The sequence below is a fragment of the Gigantopelta aegis genome, chromosome 3, assembly GCF_016097555.1.
Source record: "Gigantopelta aegis isolate Gae_Host chromosome 3, Gae_host_genome, whole genome shotgun sequence".
Lineage (NCBI taxonomy): Eukaryota > Metazoa > Mollusca > Gastropoda > Neomphalida > Peltospiridae > Gigantopelta > Gigantopelta aegis.
This window is the reverse complement of record NC_054701.1, coordinates 92,015,884-92,041,043: the sequence shown is the minus strand read 5'-3', so window position 1 is coordinate 92,041,043 and position 25,160 is coordinate 92,015,884. Positions and strand designations below refer to the sequence as shown.

Here is a 25,160-nt window from a genome sequence, read left to right as displayed (position 1 = left end):
TACATACATACACACACACATACACACACACACATAAACACACACACAAACACACATACACACACACACAAACACACACATACAAACACACACGCACATACACACACACGCACATACAAACACACACACACACACACACACAAATTAGCCTTATGAGAGGGCCTCGTAAGTTGGACAACTTGTGCCCAATCCATTTGTACCGTATATGCAATAAAATATGTTTCAATCAAACACACACACAGACACACACATACATACACACAGAGACAAACATACACACACACATACAATCGCGTACACACACACAACAGACACAGGCATACACATACACACACATACAAACACACACACACAAACACTCATCCAAACACACACACAAACACACATACAAACACACACATACACACAAACACACACACTCACAAACAAACACGCACACGCACACACGAAGAATACGAAAAAGAATGAAAACAAAAAACGTCACCAAGCTTCCAAACAATCATGTGACGTCAAATCATTGATGACGTCAAGAAAGTCGGTCGGTGGTCATTGACTCATAGGGATCAGCCGCGCCTCCTAGAAGACGTTTTATTAAAATATAATGACTTCCCTATCTAAGCACCCTCCCCTCTCAAACACACGAGTATGACCTTTGCTACCATTCATCCAAACGGACCAATAAACTTACCATAACAAGCATGTCAAAATTAGATACCCAACCTTCCCCTGTAACCCTAGACCCATCTTCATAAATCAAGGCTAATATTCGTTCCTCGTATTCAGCCTTGATACATGTCGTCAAGAAATCGTGCCACAAAATGTTTATATTTCATTGGAAGCGATGAGATCTGATTGCAACGAATCGCAACGCTCCTTATAGATTCCCTTGTTATTGTAAACAAAGATGGCAACGTCAGCGTCCGGCGGTTAATTTTTGATATTGCTTTCAAGATTGTCACATGTTACCGATGCTGTGATTGGTCAGCGATGTCATCGTGTAAGGGACATAATCGGTGTTACAAATTTTCTTCCAATAGAGGGCGCTAGTAGTGGATATCAGTAATCTTGACTACATGTATCAAGGCTGAATACGAGGAACGAATATTAGCCTTGATTTATGAAGATGCCCTAGACTGTACCCCGTCCCGTTTGAAGTTTATGGATGTTTGGTTAATACCACTCATACCCAGTGGCGTTGTATATAACACAGGGTATGATTAGTTCCATGGTGTGGTTCTAACTAAACATCCATCAACTCGAACCACGACCCGAACGCCCGTGGTTCGAACACGTTTTAACTTTCATTGGGTATTTTCTGGGGGTGGGTGAGCATCGGCAAAGTGATCAAACAGTGGTAGTTTGCACTCAGATAAATTACTTCCATGTTCTTAGGGAAGTATTTGATTTTTAAAAATTAACATAATTAGCAAAATAACACCACCCTTTACTAAGACTGAGGATAAGAGTGCACGAGTTGAGTGATATTGCTGTTAGGTACAGACAACACCAAACTATCTGTATAAAAACGTTCAGTAGATTATAAGGAGGGCTTGCACTTAAGGTTGGGTCATAATTTCTTATCTGGTTGAATATGTCGATCCTTAAAACCATCTCCACTGATGAGCTGATTCAAGTTTACAAACTAATGCAAAGTAATCCATGAATCAAAAATAAGGGAATACCTTTGTTACTTTGATCTAGACAGCATGTTAAACTTGGACAATACAACTATTTATGTTTGACATGTGTTAGGTGTTGGGTTAGGGTTAGGCTAGGGTTAGTTACACACAATACATTTTAAAACATTTAGTTCAGGAAAACCAACACGCACACACACACATACTTGTGCACACACACAAGCATACATACACTCTCTCACGCGCGCGCGCGCGCGTACCCACAGTACTCACATACCAACACAATGACGCCCTTGCATACAAACATTTTAAAAAATACCGGTAACAATAACAAAACGAACAAACAACTTCCGCCGAAATCATATTTAATCATTACCTGACCTAATATTAGGGGGTGAACTGACCAATAGTTGTGGGCGAACTGACAATTCGTAGGGATCGAACTAACTGAGAGCGGAATCACACCTGGGACGAACCGGTCAAACTGGGTGCGAACTGGCTTGGAACAGAGACATTTGGTACATAGATTTATTTGTAAACTGGTTCAATTTATTATTTAGACTGTGTGTTCCGCTGTATGTTGTGAAATATAACTAGAATAGATATATATTAAAAAACCAGTGTAACAAAATGAAAGACGAAAATATACGCACGTGTTAAAGAAGTTTATTTGATGGGTGTTTTAGAATTTAGTTTTTAAGTTGAAATCATAATGAGGTATAATGCTTGTTCAACAGCATAATAAGTATTTATGAACGGGTTGTTGAAATTATGTTAGTCATGTCGGTGATCCCGCTTTCTGCCACAAAATATTTTGAAGGAACGTTGGCTAACGAAAACAAAACAGATTATAAGTGTCCCTACCAGGTGGTGTGGGTTTGAAAGATTGAAATTCGACAGTTATGTCATTTGCGGGGCCGGAACGTAGGGAAAGAGTTCGACCCCTACCCCTCTATATCAAGGCTCTAAAGACTAATCCAAAACCTAAAACCATCTAAAGGGAGATACGGGTCGAACTCATGCCCCCCCCCCCCCCCCCCCCCTCTATATCAAAGGATCTAAGACTAAGCCTAACCTTAAAACTAACCCTAACCATTGAAAGGTGGTATGGGTCGAAATCATGCTGAGGTGGTTACAAAATGTGAGAGAGGAGGGCAGTTACATAACCCACAAGTTCATGTTTAAATTAATTGTTTGCGTGTGTGTGTGTGTGCTAGTCTAGTATTTATTGCCAAAGAAAGAAACAAAAATAATGTTGGTTAAATCATGTTGCGGTATTGGATTGGGGTAACAATACTAACAAAAACATAGTGTGAGACTCCAGTACGTTGACTTACCTCCCTTCGTTGACCCTTCTATAATACAAATAATTTTTATAAGATAAAAAACAAGAGGTAAGTATAAAAAAAAAAATCTAATTCTAATTTTGATGATAATTATGTACAATTTTTATCACATTACTGTGATCAGAAAACATTTAAAAAAACCATTTAAAAAACCTCAAACAATTACGACAGGAGTGAGAAAAATAAAAATAAATTTTTGAAGTGTCTGCCAAATCTGGTACAAGACCTTTAGTCATTAGATATTATATATTTACATTACCAGTTTATTAGATGCAGTTTTTGAGCGGGCAAGTCTAAAGATATTTTTTAAAGATATTTTTTAATAAATTATTTACTTAGGCCCTTAGTGGAAAGGCGTCAGTTTGTCGTTTCACCAATTAAGACCAAACATTGTTTGCTTCTGGGTTATACAATTTGCCGCAAACGTGTAACTAATATCCAGGTTTAGGGTTTCTTGCGTGATAATATAATAGTTAGTAGTGGTATTGGGTAGTATTGTCAATACTTTTCTTGACATTCTACATCCCTTCACGCTAGTACATGTACTACTTGTAGAAACTAGAATTCTTCTTGCTGTTCTTTGAGTTTTATTGCTCAATGTAATTTTGTATGTTTGAAATAGAATTCATACAGTAAAACAATCTTTCAGTCATGTTTATTTGCTGAAAAGTCACTTAGGCAGTCTCAAAATAGTCATTGGTGGGCTGTTTCACCCACGACCATGTTTGGGGTTTTTTTCAATTTGCTGTGGGTGAGAAATTCTTAAGTTAAGCCCTGATAATAAGTATTTGATTGATCCATTGTTGTTACTGACGCATCTTGAATGTTCAAGAGGATCTATTTACATATATTTGTATATAGTTTCGTCTCAAATCGCTTATAAATATACATTCACATTATCCACTGTATGGAAACCAGTTGAGATTATTAACAAATTTGCAGCTTCAAAGTGTGTGTATGGTGGTTGTGTGTTTGAGCTGTGTGTATGGTGGTTGTGTGTTTGAGCTGTGTGTATGGTGGTTGTGTGTTTGAGCTGTGTGTATGGTGGTTGCGTGTTTGAGCTGTGTGTATGGTGGTTGCGTGTTTGAGCTGTGTGTATGGTGGTTGCGTGTTTGAGCTGTGTGTATGGTGTTTGAGCTGTGTGTATGGTGGTTGCGTGTTTGAGCTGTGTGTATGGTGGTTGCGTGTTTGTTTGAGCTGTGTGTATGGTGGTTGCATGTTTGAGCTGTGTGTATGGTGGTTGCGTGTTTGAGCTGTGTGTATGGTGGTTGCGTTTTTGAGCTGTGTGTATGCATGCTTTCTCCGCCAAAAAAGGCGAGTGATCACACTCTCCCCTCTACTCACCTTGAAGGTGTTAGGAAAGCTGCAAATTGGTTGCCTTGCAATAAAAATGTAACAAATTTAATTTGAAATTTAATCAACTGGTATCATTTAAGGAGGGTTTATCTGCAGCTTGCCTTGATTTTTCTGGCAAAGACTGTGGTTATGTTTGTGTGTGCGATGAGTGACAGGTTTAGCTTTCATTGGATATAGACAAGTCAGAGATTTTTCTTTCCGTCCAGATTTGCACAACTGGTATGAGAAAGACTGTGGTAATGATGCACATGAATGTTGAACAGTCCTGTCTTGTTGTAAGGGCGGGGTCTGGCTCAGTGGGTAGAGATGCACATGAATGTTGAACAGTCCTGTCTTGTTCTAGGGGCGGGGTCTGGCTCAGCGGGTAGCGATGCACATGAATGTTGAACAGTCCTGTCTTGTTCTAGGGGCGGGGTCTGGCTCAGCAGGTAGCGATGCACATGAATGTTGAACAGTCCTGTCTTGTTCTAGGGGCGGGGTCTGGCTCAGCGGGTAGAGATGAACATGAATGTTGAACAGTCCTGTCTTGTTCTAGGGGCGGGGTCTGGCTCAGTGGGTAGCGATGCACATGAATGTTGAACAGTCCTGTCTTGTTCTAGGGGCGGGGTCTGGCTCAGTGGGTAGAGATGAACATGAATGTTGAACAGTCCTGTCTTGTTCCAGGGGCGGGGTCTGGCTCAGTGGGCGGTGTCTGGCTCAGTGGGTAGAGATGCACATGAATGTTGGACAGTCCTGTCTGGCTCAGTGGGTAGAGATGCACATGAATGTTGAACAGTCCTGTCTTGTTCTAGAGGCGGGGTCTGGCTCAGTGGGTAGAGATGAACATGAATGTTGAACAGTCCTGTCTTGTTCTAGGGGCGGGGTCTGTCTCAGTGTGCAGTGTCTGGCTCAGTGGGTAGAGATGAACATGAATGTTGAACAGTCCTGTCTTGTTGTAGGGGCGGGGTCTGGCTCAGTGGGTAGAGATGCACATGAATGTTGAACAGTCCTGTCTTGTTCTAGGGGCGGGGTATGGCTCAGTGGGTAGAGATGCACATGAATGTTGAACAGTCCTGTCTTGTTCTAGAGGCGGGGTCTGGCTCAGTGGGTAGAGATGCACATGAATGTTGAACAGTCCTGTCTTGTTCTAGGGGCGGTGTCTGGCTCAGTGGGTAGAGATGCACATGAATGTTGAACAGTCCTGTCTTGTTGTAGGGGCGGGGTCTGGCTCAGTGGGTAGAGATGCACATGAATGTTGAACAGTCCTGTCTTGTTCTAGGGGTGGGGTCTGGCTCAGTGGGTAGCAATGCACATGAATGTTGAACAGTCCTGTCTTGTTCTAGGGGCGGTGTCTGGCTCAGTGGGTAGAGATGAACATGAATGTTGAACAGTCCTGTCTTGTTCTAGGGGCGGGGTCTGGCTCAGTGGGTAGAGATGCACATGAATGTTGAACAGTCCTGTCTTGTTCTAGGGGCAGGGTCTGGCTCAGCAGGTAGCGATGCACATGAATGTTGAACAGTCCTGTCTTGTTCTAGGGGCGGGATCTGGCTCAGTGGATAGAGCACTCATCTCAGGTGCGTCGATGGAAGGATTCAATTCCTTCAGTGGACCCGTTCTTTGATTCAGTTTTTCCCTGTCCCAACCAGTGCTCCACAACTGGTATAGCAAAAACCATAGTATGTGCCGTCCTGACTGTGGGAAAGTATATTTAAAAGATCCCTCGCTGCTAATCCAAAAGAGTAGCTCATTTAGTAGCGGCAATGTGACTTCTCTTTGATTATCTTTGTGATCCTTAAAGTTAACTATAGTCCAAGAAAGAAAGAAAAATGTTTTATTTAACAACACACTCAACACATTTTATTTACGGTTTTATGGTGTCGGACATATGGTTATCGACCACACAAATATTGAGGAAGGAAACCCGCTGTCGCCTCTTTATGGGCTACTCTTTTTGATTAGCAGCAAGGGTTCTTTTATATGCACCATCCCACAGACAGGGAAGTACATACCACAGCCTTTTATATACCAGTCGTGGTGCATTGGCTGGAACGAGAAATAGCCCAATTGGCCCACTGACGGGGATCGATCACAGACCGACTGCTCATCGAGCGAGTGCTTTACCACTGGGCTACATCCCGCCCCAACTGTAGTCCACTGCTGTGCATCGATAATTAAAATGTGTTGAGTGCTTTGTTAGATAAATAGTTTCTTTCTTTGTGTGTGTTATTTACAGTGCTCTTGAAGAAGTGCCCAGCGATGAGACTGGGAAGCGTTTGCTGGCTCAGTTTAAGAGTGAGAGTGGAGAAGTGGCCGGCACACCCTTTGACCTTCCGATTAACATCACTGTTGACAAGCTACAGCTCATCTGCAATGCAATCCTTCAGAAAGTGAGATATAGCACATCCTAGAAGAATGACTAAACACAGAGAAATCTGTCTACACCGGATCATGGCGGGACTTAATATTTATCCCATACAGCAACGATCTGCTTTTTAGAGGGTCGTGTTTTAGAAGTTGGATAATTCAGGACAATAAAATTTGACAGGATTCCAGTTTATCAGGGTCCGGTTTAGACAGGTTTCACTGTATTTACTTGGAGCAGGGCTCACACTGACGATAATTTAGTTTTCACTAATTTTCAGATATGTCGGGGTATTTTCTTGAAATGTTTTAAAAAATGGCTAATTTAAAACATTTTTGTTAGCTATCTACTATTAAATTAATGTTGTAGCCAATTTGTATAAAAAGTAGAAATTGGCTAATTTGGCCATGGGCAGAGTGAGCCATGAAAGAGGTTTATCATCTTGGTTTGTTGGACCAATATTCGGCATCGTTCTCCAAAAGCTATGTTTTAGTTTATTACTAATTTGAATGACAAAATTCTCACCTTGAATGTAAAAACTGTCAACTTTTTTATATTTTACAACACGTGCATAAATTTATATATTTTTAAATATTTTAACATTATTTAATATTTCAGCTTTTTGGGTTTTTTTTAAATGTGTGTATTATTTGTAATTACATGTAATGGTGTTCAAGGATGAATCAAGGCTTTTTAGTGTTTGCCAGGAAGGTGAGTGATCACTCCTGCTCCCCTCCACACTCTCCTAGAAAGTTTTGGGAGAGCAGCAAATTGATTGCCTTGCATTAAGATGTTTAATACATATGATTTAAAACTTTATGAGTTTAATTGGCTAACACCATTTCATGAGACCGGCATCGGTCTACAGGCTGGTAGGTACTGGGTTCTGATCACAGTCTAGGCATGGGCTTTTTAATCCAGATACCATAAAAGAGTAGCCTATGTGGCGACAGCGGGTGTCAGAATGACCATATGTTTGACGTCCAATAGCCGATGATAAGATAAAAAAATCAATGTGCTCTAGTGGCGTCGTTAAATAAAACAAACTTTACTTTACTTTACTTCCATTTCATAAGGGGTGAGACGTAGCCTAGTGGTAAATTGCTCACTTGATGCGCGGTTGGTCTTGGATCGATCCCCGTCGGTGGGCCCATTGAGCTATTTCTCATCCCAGCCAGTGCACCACGACTGGCATATCAAAGGCTGTGGTATGTACTACCCTGTTTGTGGGATGGTGCATATAAAAGATCCCTTGCTGCTAATCAAATAGAGTAGCCCATGAAGTGGTGACAGCAGGTTTCCTCTCTCAGTATCTGTGTGGTCCTTATCCATATGTCTGATGCCATATAACCGTAAATAAAATGTGTTGAGTGCGTCGTAAAATAAAACATTTCCTCCCTTCCTTCATTTCATGAGAGTGATCTTCAGTTTGCCTTTATTCTGCTCATGGTGAAGACTGTGTTTCGGTGGGTGGAGAGGAGCAAAGTGGCCATTAGTTTAGAATCCCAAACATCCACGAGGAAATGTAAACACCATACGGAATGTTTTGTAGTGATTACTTCTAGGTGTTTGTTGAGTGTTAAAGGGAGGTAATATTGTGCTTTGTCTCAGATATAAAACAGATATTTTATTAATTGGAATTTTGGGCTGAAAGAGACTTGATTCGGTGGCTACTTAGTTTACCCTTGTCTTGTCACCGAGTTTTATCTGCTTGTATTCATTAAATTCTGTTTGGTGGTTTTCCCAATCTTTGATGGGTTGTTGTCAGTTGAGGGGAGGTAATATTCTGTTTTGTGTTCAGAAAGGAATACCTGCCTGTAGCAGAAAATATGTGTGTTTCAGACAATTCAGGGGAGATAATGTGGTGCTTTATTTTGAATAGGAGTACTAGAATGGATATTATATTGAATAAGAATATTAGAATGGATATTCCATTGAACTCAAATATTACAGTGAATACTGTATTGAACTGCAATGTTAAAATAGATATATTAAACAGGATTTCTAAAATGGATATATTGAAGAGGATATCTAGAAATTGAATGGCTATTATTGAACCCGCATATTACAATATATATGATGTTGAATATGAATATTAGAGGGGCGGGACGTAGCCCAGTGGTAAAACATTCTTCTGATGGTCGGTCTTGGATTGATTCTTGTCAGTGGGCCCATTTTGCTATTTGTGCACGACGACTGGTATATCAAAAGTTGTGGTATGTGATGTCGTCTGTGGGATAGTGCATATAAAATATCCCTTGCTACTATATTTCAAAATTTATAAATATTTGATAGCCGATGATTAATAAATCAACATGCTCTAGTGGCGTCATTAACCAACACAAACAAACAAACAAATAAATACAATGTGTATATAAACTTATGATGTTTTATAAAATTTGCACTAGTGCTGCCACATGTACTGTAATTAATTAATCATTGATCATTAATCAATGGCTCTAGCAGTGTTGTTAAAACACCCGAACAAAACTGAATATTAGACTGGATATTGTATTGAACACACGTGACGTACATTGTGTCTGTGTGCAGGAGGAGACGACTCCATACTCGTTCTTTGTGAACGACACTGAGATCGAAGCGAGTCTGGTTGGCGCGCTGGGTTCGGAGAGTGTGGAGGACACGGAACGCGTGTTGGACATCGTCTACCAGCCGCAAGCCGTGTTCCGCGTCCGTGCCGTCACGCGCTGCACCAGCTCCATTGAGGGCCACGCTGAGGCCGTTATCGCCGTCGCGTTCAGTCCAGATGGAAGGTGGGTCATCGTTTTTATATATATTTCTTTGTTTTCGTTCCAACCAGTGCACCACAACTGGTCAAAGGCTGTGGTATCCCTGGCATTAGGAAAAATATAGCGGGTTTCCTCTAATGACTATGGGGGTTAGATGTAGCCTCATGGTAAAGCACTCACTGGATGCGCAGTCGGTTTGGGATCGATTCCCATCAGTGGGCCTGTTGAGCTATTTCTCGTTCCAGCCAGTGCACCACGACTGGTATATCAAAGGACGTAGTATGTGTTACCCTGTCTGTTGGACGGTGCATATAAAAGATCCCTTCCTACTAATGGAATAAAGTAGCAGGTTTCCTCTTTAAAACTGTATGTCAAAATTACCAAATGTTTGATATCCAGTAGCTGATGATTAGTTAATCAATGTGCTTTAGTGGTGTCATTAAACAAAACAAACTTTTTAAACTTTCTTTTTTATATATTTAAACTTTACAGACCTCAACATCCCATAAGTATTGAGGGGAGTGATTAATTGATAATAATTGCTCCCTTAAATTGAAGTATGGGGAGCCGTTAAATTTACCCATGGGTCACACTGTATCCAATTTTGATTTAGCCAGTTTTTAGGTATGTTGAGTTATTTCCTTGAAAAGAATTAAAACGTGGTTAATTTAAGGAATATTTTTTTAGCCAAAGACAATGCTGTAGCCACTTTTCGTAAAACATTAGCAATGGGCTAATATGGCAATGGACCTGTATACTACCATATTTATACTATATAGAATTACCCCCCTTGAAGTGAAGGGATGGTGGGGGGGGGGGGGGGGGGGTGAGAGTGATGGCTCCACTTATATGGCGAGGTCTGCTAAATCATAATTTTATTTTACCATACCAATCCAGGGGTGCAAAGATGGAAAATATTTCACTAGCCTGCCGGATCAGAACCAACAAAAATTTACTAGCCCGCCAGGATTTCTACTAGTCTGACAGCTTAAAGAACAATATTATTGTTTAACAATATTATAATATATTGACAAAACATTAATCAGGACATTTGGTAAGTGATTAACATCATGTGATAAATGAAATTAAGACCCAAACATTGATATTGATAAATCAATATATTTTAAATATTCTGGTAAAGATGATGTTTTTCCACACTTCTTTCATATTGATTTACAAAATTCAAGTGACATCCTGCAAGTACTTAACAGAACAATGTATTGAAAACACACCGGCAACATACTATCAACATAAACAAGCCATTTGTAGGAAGTATTCACCTTTGACTGGCTATGTTTCATGAATGTCGTGCTCGCGTATTTCGGAACTCCAAAGTGGTCTATTGTCAATGCACTACATGCATTTGTTTGAATGGTTTGGAATTCTGGCATGGCCAATGCAGAGTCATGGATTCAATGCACACTATCCCCACCCCCACCACCCAAAGTCAGTCAGTGAGTCAGAAAAAGATATCCCGTCGGACTGGTAGTTTCATTTGCCGAGCAGGCGAGTAGTTTCTGCAACCCTGCAATCAATCATCCTATCCCATTTCACTCATTATTTTCCTTCTTCTTCCTTATATTAAACGAAAATCTTATATTAATTTATGCACATGAAATGTGACTGCAAGTCTGTGAGACTCGAGGCATTCGCACCTTCACATGACCATATTGATCTGTGAAAAGTGTTGTTATTGCTTTAAGTGCAGTCATCTGAAGGAAACTAGAAAAGATATACTGTCGAACCTGTATATAACGGTCACTCAAGGGACCTGGCAAAAGTAGCCATTATGGACAGGTGGCTGTTATATACAGGTAAAGGAAAGCACATATAAAATAATTTATTATAAAAACTGGAATGCATAAAGTGTCAACAGTCATCAAAACAACATAAAATAATAGAGAGAGAGAGAAAAAAACATTGTTATTACATAAAAATGTTATTGAAAGCATTAATGTAATGTTTTGTTGAAACTCATTCTATTACACACTTTTAAAAAGAAAGTCATTTATCTTTGTTTGCTTTCCTCTGCATTCTGTTACCTGTTAAATTAATGCATGACACGCAAAAGGTTGCAGGTTAGAAATCATACATTAACAAAAGGGTCAGTTTGTCAATGTGTAATGTCTGAACAAACATGGTGGCAGATTGTCAAAACTGCTTTAAATATATATGTGAGTTCATTGCAAGCATTACTTCAACCAACGACAAGTCACCTTGTAAAGTACAGGCTTCCATTTTTATAGGGGGCAGGCTGGCTTTTGCAGGAATTAAACAAAAATGCCTGAATCTGGATAATAACATTCATATCAGCATTACTACCAAACAGCTATATAGGATTGCAAATGAATCATTATGCATTTTGACAACTAAATTTGAGGGTAGAATGATGAAAATACATGGCAAAAAGGTTTCAGGTTAGTACATCTTGACATGGATTACAGCTAAATTTGAGGGTAGAATGATGAAAATACATGGCAAAAAGGTTTCAGGTTAGTACATCTTGACATGGATTACAACTAAATTTGAGGGTAGAATGATGAAAATACATGGCAAAAAGGTTTCAGGTTAGTACATCTTGACATGGATTACAACTAAATTTGAGGGTAGAATGATGAAAATACATGGCAAAAAGGTTTCAGGTTAGTACATCTTGACATGGATTACAACTAAATTTGAGGGTAGAATGATGAAAATACATGGCAAAAAGGTTTCAGGTTAGTACATTTTCCACGAATATCTCTATAATTTTTGCCCGAATTTGAGGTTTTACTCCAGCATTACGCTTATGTACAGATATAAAATGTAAATACAATTAATGATGCACTGGAGCATGTATCTGTTCTGTTTCAACTTAAGTAAAACAATAACTTTATATTGTGTCTGGTGCAGGTCAATACATGTATATATCTTGTGACCATTTTGGCAAGTTTTAACTGTCAATTTTGGACATTGAACAGGTGGCCGTTATATACAGTTAAAATAAAGAAGGATATTCATTGGGCAGGATTTATGGTGGCCTTTATGGACAGGTAGTCATTAGACCAGTCTCTACTGTATTTGATAGAAGAAATGTGATGGAATCATTCCGATTTCATCCTGAACTTTTGTTGCGATTTCTTTGTGATACTGAATTTTATACTACTCAAAAGAATTTAAGGGTCAAAAATTTATAACCAAATAAGTTTCAGAGTGTATTAGATTGATGATGTAAACTACACCAAAAATTTAATTTATTGTTCCATATTTAAAAAAACCCTCAAATAAACGTCACTGTATACAAGAAAGTCACATGACATGCTGTCAAAGTTGAAGGTTGTCAAACATGGATTTTACACATTAGAACATTCGTTTAATAGTGTGTGAATCCACCCCTGGCGCGAATACACTCGACACATCGTTGCCTCATGCTGTTGATCAGACGTCTGAAGAACTCTTGGGGAATGGCCTGCCACTCTGCTATAAGAAGTTGACCCAGATCATGAAGGTTGGCCGGAGGGGCATGGTTATCCCGAACTCTCCTGCCTAATTCGTCCCAGGCGTGCTCTATTGGGGCCAAGTCAGGCGAATATGCTGGCCAATCCATCCTGGCGATACTGTGTTGTCTGAGAAAGTCCGTTACCACCCTGGCGCGGTGGGGTCTGGCATTGTCATCCTGCAGAACTGCCCCGCCGCCAATCTGCTGAAGGCCTGGGAGAACCAACGGCCGGATAATCTCATTCAGATAGCGGATTCCATTCAGATTGCCATCCACCACATAGAGGGGGGTCCTGTGGTGGATAGAGATGCCATCCCACACCATGACGCTGCCACCACCGAACCGGTGACGTTGTCAAACGTTAACGTCAGCGAAGCGCTCCCCAGGACGTCTGTAGACATGAACCCGACCGTCGTTGAACTGGAGACTCAACCTGGACTCATCAGTGAACATCACTCGACCCCACTGAACACGTTGCCACCGCAGATGAAGTGTGCACCAGTGACGTCTGGCTGTTCTGTGACGTGGTAGGAGTGGTGGTCGAACAGCCTGGCGACGGCAGCATAGATTATTGGCTCTCAGACGATTGCGTATGGTTTGATCAGACACTCGAGTTCCAGTCACAGTCCGCAGATTGTCACGTAAAACGGCGTGCAGTGGTTGTGCGTTGACGTAGAGCCATATTGGTGATGTAGCAGTCCTCTCTATTTGTAGTGCTTCAGGGTCTTCCCGAAAGTGGACGATTTCGAACAGAATTCGTTGCTAGGTACCGTTGCCACAGTCGGCCAACGACACTCTGACTGACACCAAGTCTCAGAGCAACATTTCTTTGCGTATTGCCATCCTGAAGCCAAGCAATAGCCCTTCCTCGATCTTCGATAGTCAGTTGACGTCGTACCATTGTCGAATTCAGAGTGTGCACCGTACACGAACGCAACCTCCAATTATACGGAAATTCAGCATTGGGAACATGGAATACACATGCAAAGCGTGCAAATGAAGCGCTTTGTGAAAAAGCAAGTTATGGGCACTTAGCAGACCTTTCGCTTTCGCCCTAATTTACGTGCAAATGTAAGCATGTTTTCGCCATTAGAACTAGTCGACAGTGTCAATGACAGTGGATTTTAATTCATTTATGGGTTGCTTAGACCCACTTTCGTCAAAATGGAACAATACCATGCGTGACATTATGGTCTAGCTAATATAATTGACATTCAGAAAATAATGTCGAAAATATCGTCTGACCCTTAAATTCTTTTGAGTAGTATATTATAAATTGTAATTTTATCTCTCTGTGATATTTGCATTTTTTGCAAAGTTCTTTACAATGTGGTTTAATTTACCTCTTGAATTTTTATATTGATGTTGTTCATCACTTCATATTTGCATTTACTGTAGTTTGACAACCAGTAGCAGATGTGTTTTTCATGCTGGGGTGTTGTTAAAACATTCATTCATTCATTATTGGTTTAAACTCATTCTTCTTCCAGATATTTGGCCAGTGGTTCGGGTGATACAACTGTCAGATTCTGGGATGTCAACACAGAAACACCTCAGTACACCTGCAAAGGTAATCAGTGTTGTTCTGGGATGTCAACACAGAAACACCTCCATACACCTGTAAAGGTAATCAGTGTTGTTCTACGATATCAACACAGAAACACCTCAGTACACCTGTAACGGTAATCAGTGTTGTTCTACGATATCAACACAGAAACACCTCAGTACACCTGTAACCCTAATCAGTGTTGTTCTACGATATCAACACAGAAACACCTCAGTACACCTGTAAAGGTAATCAGTGTTGTTCTACGATATCAACACAGAAACACCTCAGTACACCTGTAACCCTAATCAGTGTTGTTCTACGATATCAACACAGAAACACCTCAGTACACCTGTAAAGGTAATCAGTGTTGTTCTACGATATCAACACAGAAACACCTCAGTACACCTGTAACGGTAATCAGTGTTGTTCTACGATATCAACACCGAAACACCTCAGTACACCTGTAACCGTAATCAGTTTTGTTCTACGATATTAACACAGAAACACCTCAGTACACCTGTAAAGGTAATCAGTGTTGTTCTACGATATCAACACAGAAACACCTCAGTACACCTGTAAAGGTAATCAGTGTTGCCTTTTACTTTCCTGTTGGCTTTTTCTCTATAATAGGTATACAGTGAAATTACTGAAAACTGCACCCTCTGTAAACCAGTATGCCCTCCAAACAGCACCCTCTGTAAACCAGTATCCCCTCCAAAACGCACCCTCTGTAAACCAGTATCCCCTCATACTCCGCACCCTCTGTAAACCAGAAATCCCTCAAAACCAGACGTTTCCGTGGTTCCTTTACAAAAATATCAGTACAAAATAAATAACAGAACCTTAAAACCAGACTAATACTTGGCCCCATGGGTGTCTGGTTTAGAGGTGTTACGTTGGATTATATTAACTTTTGTTTTTAATTTTCTGATCAATAGATCTGTTCTGCAACTTACCAGCATTTTATCTTCCAATTATTAAATAATTTTGGTTTAAATGTTTCCTGTTTCTAAATAGAGAATATGAAGAAACCTTAGTTTTCTATAAAGCATGCATATTACCAAAGGTAACTTTCATAAACTAGTCATGTTTATGCAAAGCTTTATACATGTATGTGAGTATTTGTGTTTTATTCTTCAGGTCACAAACACTGGATCCTAAGTATCAGTTGGTCACCAGATGGCAGGAAGCTGGCGTCAGGATGCAAGAATAGTCACATCTGTATTTGGGATCCTGGATCGGGCAAACAAATAGGGAGCACTCTGATTGGTCATAAACAGTGGATCACCTGGTTGTCATGGAAACCTCTACATTTGTAAGGTTTTTTGTTATGTTTTCATCTCTCTTGTTTCCTCTCTCTCTCTCTCTCTCTCTCTCTCTCTCTCTCTCTCTCTCTCTCTCTCTCTCTCTCTCTCTCTCTCTCTCTCTCTCTCTCTCTCTCTCTCTCTGTGTCTCTCTGTCTCTCTCTCTCTCTCTCTCTCTCTCTCTCTCTCTCTCTCTCTCTCTCTCTCTCTCTCTCTCTCTCTCTCTCTCTCTCTCTCTCTCTATATATATATGTCTCATCAACATTTTCTTTCCTATATTTAAAAACAAAGTTATTACATTTTATTATTTTTAAATGTTCACTGAGATAACATGTACTGTATATGTCTGTTTTAAAGTTTATTGTGAGGCCGTAATAGATTTTTAATCTCATGTTAAATTACATTATACCACCACATAGCTACATTTTTGTATCAGCTTTCATTAAAATATATGTATTGCCTTTATATCTGGCAGTGATACTGTGTGATTACTGGTTATAAATCAGTTTGGATGCTTTTTTTTCACAAAACTTCTGGTTTTATAATGCTATATCACAGTGCATTTTGTTTTTGTAATGCTATTTCACAGTTTGTTTACATGTAGTTAGACCAATGAAAGCTTGTTTTTGTAATGTTAGCTGACTGTGTGTTTGTTTTGTTAATGAACTCTTGTGATTGCAGGGATCCAGAATGTAGGTACTTGGCAAGTTCCTCAAAGGTTTGTACTCATCAATTTGTACTTTGTACATCAGAACAAAACTGTTTTGGAACTGTTTGTAATCAAATTTCAAATAACAGTATTACTAGTGAATGATGTTTTCTTGATATGACAGAACACTTCAGGACTTTAGATTGCACTAAAGTCAAGGCAAAAATGTCGTGCCACTAATAATCACGCCCAGATTAAACAAACTTGACGTGCATTTTTGTGTATTTGTAAATCTTCAGAACATTACTGCACTAAAAAAAACACCTCATTGTTTTATTCATAAAAGACTATAAGACTCCATCATATGTGGTCATGTGGGATCCAAAAAGTACACCCGAGGTGGCTGGAAACTTCGACCTGGGACTCCATCATATGTGGTCATGTGGGATCCAAAAAGTACACCCGAGGTGGTGGAAACTTCGACCTGGGACGAGGCTTGTACTTTTTCTATCCCACATGAACGCATATGATCAAAGTCTTTTTCTCTCATTCATTCGATAAATAAACCATTATTTTACAGGAACAGACAAAGATGGCTGAACAAGTAACTTTTTTTATTTGACCATTTTAGCATAAATAAACTACACTATCATATTTGCCGGGTCTGTTTCATGAGTTAAATAAAATTTAACACTACAAATTAACAGGATGGCTTTTATAATGAAGGTTTTAATAACAAAATATTAATTTAAAACTGTGTCTAATGACCTCACGTCACCATCTCACACTAATATGACATCATATGTTACCAACAACGTCATGTTAAACGAGTGCACGTGATGTCCCATGTAGGATAGAAATTTCTTACATGGCTTTCTTCCATGAGGTAGCTCTGTCCTATATACCTGAGAATGAGAGAAAAAACCCTGTTGCACCCAAATTAGTGAGATCTAAAGCTTGCACTGACCAATATACCTGTATTAGAGAATTCACTGGAAATTAGTGTTGGTATAATGTTTACTTGATATGACACTACACACACCAATATACCTGTTACAGAATTCACTGGAAATTAGTGTTGGTATGATGTTTACTTGATAGGACACTACACACACCAATATGCCTGTGTTACAGAATTCACTGGAAATTAGTGTTGGTATGATGTTTACTTGATATGACACTACACACACCAATATACCTGTGTTAGAGAATTCACTGGAAATTAGTGTTGGTATGATGTTTACTTGATATGACACTACACACACCAATATACCCGTGTTACAGAATTCACTGGAAATTAGTGTTGGTATGTTTACTTGATATGACACTACACACACCAGTATACCTGTGTTAGAGAATTCACTGGAAATTAGTGTTGGTATGATGTTTACTTGATATGACACACTAGTATACCTGTGTTACAGAATTCACTGGAAATGTTGGATTGGGTGATGTTTACTTAATATGACACTACACACAGCAATATATCTGTGTTAGAGAATTCACTGGAAATGTGGTGTGGGTTAGCTATAGTTCAGTGTTAGATCACTCACCTGATGTGGGTAGACTTGTATCATCCCAACCAGTGCCCCACTTCGTTTGTGTGATTTAAGTATAGTGGTGAATAGAAATAAGGGATAACACTTAACAGAAAACATTGACTACAGTAAAGACTCATCCATATTAACTGTGTTACTGACATTAAGTCTAACATGACCGACATTCAGTCTGACATTCAGTCTAACACTACTGACATTCAGTCTAACACTACTTACATGCAGTCCAACACTACTGACATTCAGTCCAACACTACTTACATGCAGTCCATCACTGCTGACATTCAGTCTAACACTGCTTACATTCAGTCCATCACTACTGACATTCAGTCCAACACTACTGACATTCAGTCTAACACTACTGACATCCAGTCTGACACTACTGGCATTCAGTGTAACACGACTGGCATTCTGTCTAACACTACTTACATGCAGTCCAACACTACTGACATTCAATCTAACACTACTGACATTCAATCTAACACAACTGACATTGATACGACGCTGATAATGACCATAATTTGACCTTCAATACCAAGTGTTCCCTTATTTCTTTCTCTGAGTATATTTGTAACATTGCAGGATGCAACACTAAAGATCTGGGATACAGTGTTGAGTCAGTGCCACATGACATTGTCCGGTCATCTACAGTCGGTGTCATGTCTCAAGTGGGGCGGCAATAATCTCCTGTACAGCTCGTCACAAGACAGAACCATCAAAGTGTGGAGAGCACAAGACGTAAGTAGCCATCTGTGATCATCGCATGTCACACCAGGTGTGGAGAGCACAAGACGTAAGTAGCCATCTGTGATCGTTGCATATCACACCAGGTGTGGAGAGCACAACATGTAAGTAGTCATCTGTGATCGTCGCATGTCACACCAGGTGTGGAGAGCACAACACGTAAGTAGCCATCTGTGATCGTCGCATGTCACACCAGGTGTGGAGAGCACAAGACGTAAGTAGCCATCTGTGATCGTCGCATGTCACACCAGGTGTGGAGAGCACAAGACGTAAGTAGCCATCTGTGATCGTCGCATGTCACACCAGGTGTGGAGAGCACACGGCGTAAGTAGCCATCTGTGATCATCGCATTTCACACCAGGTGTGGAGAGCACAAGACGTAAGTAGCCATCTGCAGGGGACAATATTTCGAAACCTGAGGGAACCGGAAGTCGGTTCACGTGGTTTTTACCTAGGTAACCAGTTGTTCGGTTACGTGAATTATATTTGTGAAACCCGTGAGTTACCTGATCGGTTACCTCAAAATTACGTTGAAATTATATTTTAAATACATAGTTTTTAGCTGAAACATAAAGTTAAAACAAATACAAAAGAAAACATTTGACCCCCCCCCAAAAATGGCTTCAAAGGAGTGGACAATTAAGGTATTTGGCCTGGTATGCATATTCAGCGATATATAATGCACATTATTGCTTAATATCAACAAGTATAATCTTATAGTTAATTAATAAAACGGTTAAATGTTACGACTATTATATATAATGGGCGCAGCCATTTTGTACCATCCTAATGAATACGCCCTCTGGCGAGCTGGTGGTTACGTAATACCTAACGTGTCACGTCAGGAATTAGTCTTTGAACTGAAGAAACAAAACATACCTGATTTTTGCGGATGCATCGCAATGTTCTCAGGAACTTCTGTAATAATAGCCATCCCAGTAAGCCAGTAACAATTATATATTATTTTTCAATACAAAATAAACCACCATTGTCAAAGTGTTGAAATAACTATTATGTTTTGTACATAAATTAACCCATGTACTGAAATAATAATCGGAGTGTTTTCTTAGTTAATTTGTCTTTTCTTTCCGTGGCCAGTACCTGTGGTTCCTGATTGGCAGGTGTATATTTAGACGGTCCCCAGACACTGTGTCTAGACGCACTAAAAAGACGTGTCTCTTTTAAGATCACAGGGTATTGTGTTATAACCGCACGGATACCCCTCTATTCGTAATGGACATTACCAGCTGCTCTGCATTATTACTGTAAGTAATTCTGTAAAACCATTGCTTAAGTAGACTTCTCCATCTAAAATCACAAAACTGACCAATTACGTCGTCTTAAAGAAAAGAAAAGTATCACTTGAGTATCTTGAGTGGTCATTTTTGCTCGAACGTACCCTACCTATAGGCCTAATAATATGCTTCTTTTTTTTCTTTTTTTTGATTTTTCAAAAAAGAAAAATACTATAACTTGATTTCGTTCTATTGATGCAAATTGAAATATATTTAGTTAAATAGTTTATTATACAATCAAGTCATTCATGTTGTTTTACAAGTCAGGTTGATGAAAGCGAAGCGCCTTGTAGTAAATTAGAGCGTTTGTTTACAGTGTATAGAGCAGATGGACGGAGCTGACGTCACTTCGCCCCAAGCTATACCACCGGACGTTTCAAAAACGAAACAAAATGGCTACCCCCAGTTAGCAGGAATAATCTTTTTCTTTTTTTTATTAATTCTAAAATTACGCGTTTTTCATTTGTTAAAGTGTCAGTATGTGTTGGTGGTCCGGGTATGCATCTTTCCAACACATAAAGACTCTTGTTTTGAGTTGACCCTACCTTTAATGCTTGCTAAAGTTAACAATATTATAAAAGAACTGAATATCAGCCCCAGTACTGAAACAAAATATATGGGCGTAGCCAGAAATTTTCTTAGCCCGAGCGGAGATATTCGGGGAGCCTCCCCCTGTGAAAAAGTTGAAAATCAGGACCCTTGTAGATCTGAGCCTTTTCGGAGGCTTTTTTTTTTCTTTTTTGTAATCTTTTTTCGAGTCATTTTTAAGAGGATAGTTTATAGAACAATTACAGACAGCCTCGACCTATTCCCGGATTTTGTTTTTGCATTAGGCACATGTGTAATGTTCGTAATGGGCGCTACTACGCCTTTGAAATATATACATAATCATTTGGAGGGATTCCGTTTTGCCGTTTGCGTTGGCTATGCTACTTTCACTTTATCGATGGTACGTCTATACTACAGTGACGTTCCAAATGTTTTATATTTTTTTAAAGCTCATTTTGCGATGTTAGAGTATTTTTCAATTTTTGTGACACTTTTGGATTCCTGTTTACGTTAAAACTGTTTTTAATATATGCAAAATTATAGCCAATCTAATATTATATCTACATATATACCTTTAAGAGATAAAATAGCAGGAGATAATTTAGCCATCCCTAGCGGTCTGAGCACATTTCTTTAAAACTTTAAACAAAAGTTTAGACTGGTCGCAAGTTACAACTGATGCAATATAATGTTGTTTACTGGTTTGCTGCGCATCGAGTATCTAAAATTCAGCCTAAAAAATTTGTCGGAATACTAGTACTAGTAGTAGTATGTCTGGATGAATAAACTTCCTGTAATCGTGAAGTTTGCAAGTTTTAGTTTCTGAACGTTTACAGGTCATGACGTAACCAATTTGCGGTTCGCGTAAATTTAATTCTGCATAACCGACACGCGAACAGAACGGCGGTTCTCGTGAAATATTGTTCCCTGCATCTGTGATCGTCGCATGTCACACCAGGTGTGGAGAGCACAAGACGTAAGTAGCCATCTGTGATGTCGCATGTCACACCAGGTGTGGAGAGCACAAGACGTAAGTAGCCATCTGTGATCGTCGCATGTCACACCAGGTGTGGAGAGCACAAGACGTAAGTAGCCATCTGTGATCGTCGTATGTCACACCAGGTGTGAATTGTCATGGCATTTGTGAACATCAAAGAATTTGTTCTCATCACACCACCAGGCGAGGTAGAGTGGGATTTGAGAATGGGAATACATAGTGAACTCATTCTTGCATCTTTGAAATGTTTGGGAATACATTTCCTGTATCAGAACAGAGTTTTGAATTAATGCTAGCAGCTGGGCTTGCTGACTAGAACATTTTGCCAAATTATCTATTTCGTTAAAACTTGTTTTGCAGAATCCCAGGTATTTTCTAACAAAATATCAATTATTACATGAAATTATTTAGCCAAATTAAAATTTGCTTATGGTTTTTAAAATTAATAATTGAATTTGGCCTACTAACAGTCGACTGAATAGTTTATTTCTCTCACTTTTACAGGGCTAGCTCTGGCACTCACCAATTGTGAATTTCAAAAGCAATTAACAGATTTTATTTTAATTTGGCGAAATAATTTCATGAAATAAATTATATTTTGTGAGAATATAACTGGGTTTCTGCTAGCCCAGAGCTAGCCCTGCTTTTCAAATACAGTCCGGAAAAAATAATTTAAAAATGTTCACATGTATTTTCAACAGTATCTGTGTCCGATGTAAACCACATTTCTTAAGAGTAACTGCTGTTTCTTTGTGTCTTATAAAATACTACTTTCATTAAGAAATATTAACATATAGTTGAAACACTCTGCTGTTTATTTGTGTGTGTGTTATAAACTGCTACTTCCATTAAGAAACATGTAGTTGAAATACTGCTATTCTTTATGTGAATGCTTAATCATCTTCAACTCTTAGATCTAACTGAAATTGAATCTACATGGATTTGATTTTTAACGTCATATACAGCTCCATGCTAGGTATATTTTATGTTCATCCTGTTCAAAAACTGGTTTAGAAAACCCCCCATATTATTTTGTATGTTGACTCATCATCTTTAACACTTGTTTTTCAGGGTGTGTTGTGTAGGACATTGCAAGGTCATGGTCATTGGGTCAACACCATGGCTTTGAATACAGACTATGTGATGCGAACAGGAGCGTTTGACCCTGCCCATGCCACCATAGTTCACAAGGAAATCTCAGAGACAGGTCAGTCCGGTGGGAATGTAGCTCAGTGAAATATCTGCCTGGTACCCAACCAATAATAGATTATAATATTTGTGACTCCACCAATGTAACCATAGTTCACAGGGATATCTTGGAGACAGGTCATTCCGGAGGTAGTGTCTATGCTCAGTGAAATATCTGCCTGTATCGCTACCAACAATAGATTATAATATTTGTGACTCCACCAATGTAACCATTGTTCACAGGGATATCTTGGAGACAGGTCATTCCGGTGGTAGTGTCTATGCTCAGTGAAATATCTGCCTGTATCGCTACCAACAATAGATTATAATATTTGTGACTCCACCAATGTAACCATAGTTCACAGGGATATCTTGGAGACAGGTCAGTCCGGAGGTAGTGTCTATGCTCAGTGAAATATCTGCCTGTATCGCTACCAACAATAGATTATAATATTTGTGACTCCACCAATGTAACCATTGTTCACAGGGATATCTTGGTGAGACAGGTCATTCCGGGGATGGTAGTGTAGTGTCTATGCTCAGTGAAATATCTGCCTGTATCGCTACCAACAATAGATTATAATATTTGTGACTCCACCAATGTAACCATAGTTCACAGGGATATCTTGGAGACAGGTCAGTCCGGAGGTAGTGTCTATGCTCAGTGAAATATCTGCCTGTATCGCTACCAACAATAGATTATAATATTTGTGACTCCACCAATGTAACCATAGTTCACAGGGATATCTTGGAGACAGGTCATTCCGGTGGTAGTGTCTATGCTCAGTGAAATATCTGCCTGTATCGCTACCAACAATAGATTATAATATTTGTGACTCCACCAATGTAACCATTGTTCACAGGGATATCTTGGAGACAGGTCATTCCGGTGGTAGTGTCTATGCTCAGTGAAATATCTGCCTGTATCGCTACCAACAATAGATTATAATATTTGTGACTCCACCAATGTAACCATAGTTCACAGGGATATCTTGGAGACAGGTCAGTCCGGAGGTAGTGTCTATGCTCAGTGAAATATCTGCCTGTATCGCTACCAACAATAGATTATAATATTTGTGACTCCACCAATGTAACCATAGTTCACAGGGATATCTTGGAGACAGGTCATTCCGGTGGTAGTGTCTATGCTCAGTGAAATATCTGCCTGTATCGCTACCAACAATAGATATAATATTTGTGACTCCACCAATGTAACCATAGTTCACAGGGATATCTTGGAGACAGGTCATTCCGGTGGTAGTGTCTATGCTCAGTGAAATATCTGCCTGTATCGCTACCAACAATAGATTATAATATTTGTGACTCCACCAATGTAACCATAGTTCACAGGGATATCTTGGAGACAGGTCAGTCCGGAGGTAGTGTCTATGCTCAGTGAAATATCTGCCTGTATCGCTACCAACAATAGATTATAATATTTGTGACTCCACCAATGTAACCATACCAACAATAGATTATAGATATTTGTGACTCCACCAATGTAACCATAGTTCACAGGGATATCTTGGAGACAGGTCAGTCCGGAGGTAGTGTCTATGCTCAGTGAAATATCTGCCTGTATCGCTACCAACAATAGATTATAATATTTGTGACTCCACCAATGTAACCATTGTTCACAGGGATATCTTGGAGACAGGTCAGTCCGGAGGTAGTGTCTATGCTCAGTGAAATATCTGCCTGTATCCCTACCAACAATAGATTATGATATTTGTGACTCCACCAATGTAACCATAGTTCACAGGGATATCTTGGAGACAGGTCATTCTATGCTCAGGTGGTAGTGTCTATGCTCAGTGAAATATCTGCCTGTATCACTACCAACAATAGATTATAATATTTGTGACTCCACCAATGTAACCATAGTTCACAGGGATATCTTGGAGACAGGTCATTCCGGTGGTAGTGTCTATGCTCAGTGAAATATCTGCCTGTATCCCTACCAACAATAGATTATAATATTTGTGACTCCACCAATGTAACCATAGTTCACAGGGATATCTTGGAGACAGGTCATTCCGGTGGTAGTGTCTATGCTCAGTGAAATATCTGCCTGTATCGCTACCAACAATAGATTATAATATTTGTGACTCCACCAATGTAACCATAGTTCACAGGGATATCTTGGAGACAGGTCAGTCCGGAGGTAGTGTCTATGCTCAGTGAAATATCTGCCTGTATCGCTACCAACAATAGATTATAATATTTGTGACTCCACCAATGTAACCATTGTTCACAGGGATATCTTGGAGACAGGTCAGTCCGGTGATAGTGTCTATGCTCAGTGAAATATCTGCCTGTATCCCTACCAACAATAGATTATAATATTTGTGACTCCACCAAAGTAACCATTGTTCACAGGGATGTCTTGGAGACAGGTGAATCTGGTGGAAGTGTAGATTAGTG

At 39.5% G+C, this 25,160-nt stretch overlaps 1 protein-coding gene across 2 annotated transcripts in view; it reads left to right on the top strand.

The window, feature by feature from the left end:
* The window catches only part of LOC121369344 (notchless protein homolog 1-like), a 58,521-nt gene that overhangs the window by 617 nt on the left and 32,744 nt on the right, over window positions 1-25,160 (top strand). Inside the window, exons 1-8 of one of the 2 annotated variants that reach the window (XM_041494344.1) lie at window positions 2,230-2,354; window positions 6,552-6,705; window positions 9,231-9,451; window positions 14,396-14,475; window positions 15,595-15,769; window positions 16,440-16,476; window positions 18,546-18,701; window positions 22,620-22,755. In XM_041494344.1, the coding sequence (XP_041350278.1) occupies window positions 2,350-2,354; window positions 6,552-6,705; window positions 9,231-9,451; window positions 14,396-14,475; window positions 15,595-15,769; window positions 16,440-16,476; window positions 18,546-18,701; window positions 22,620-22,755 (964 nt within the window). In that variant the 5' untranslated portion in view covers window positions 2,230-2,349. Of the gene's footprint in view, window positions 1-2,229; window positions 2,355-6,551; window positions 6,706-9,230; window positions 9,452-14,395; window positions 14,476-15,594; window positions 15,770-16,439; window positions 16,477-18,545; window positions 18,702-22,619; window positions 22,756-25,160 lie in introns of those variants that run through there. The other variant, XM_041494343.1, reaches the window with a different exon arrangement.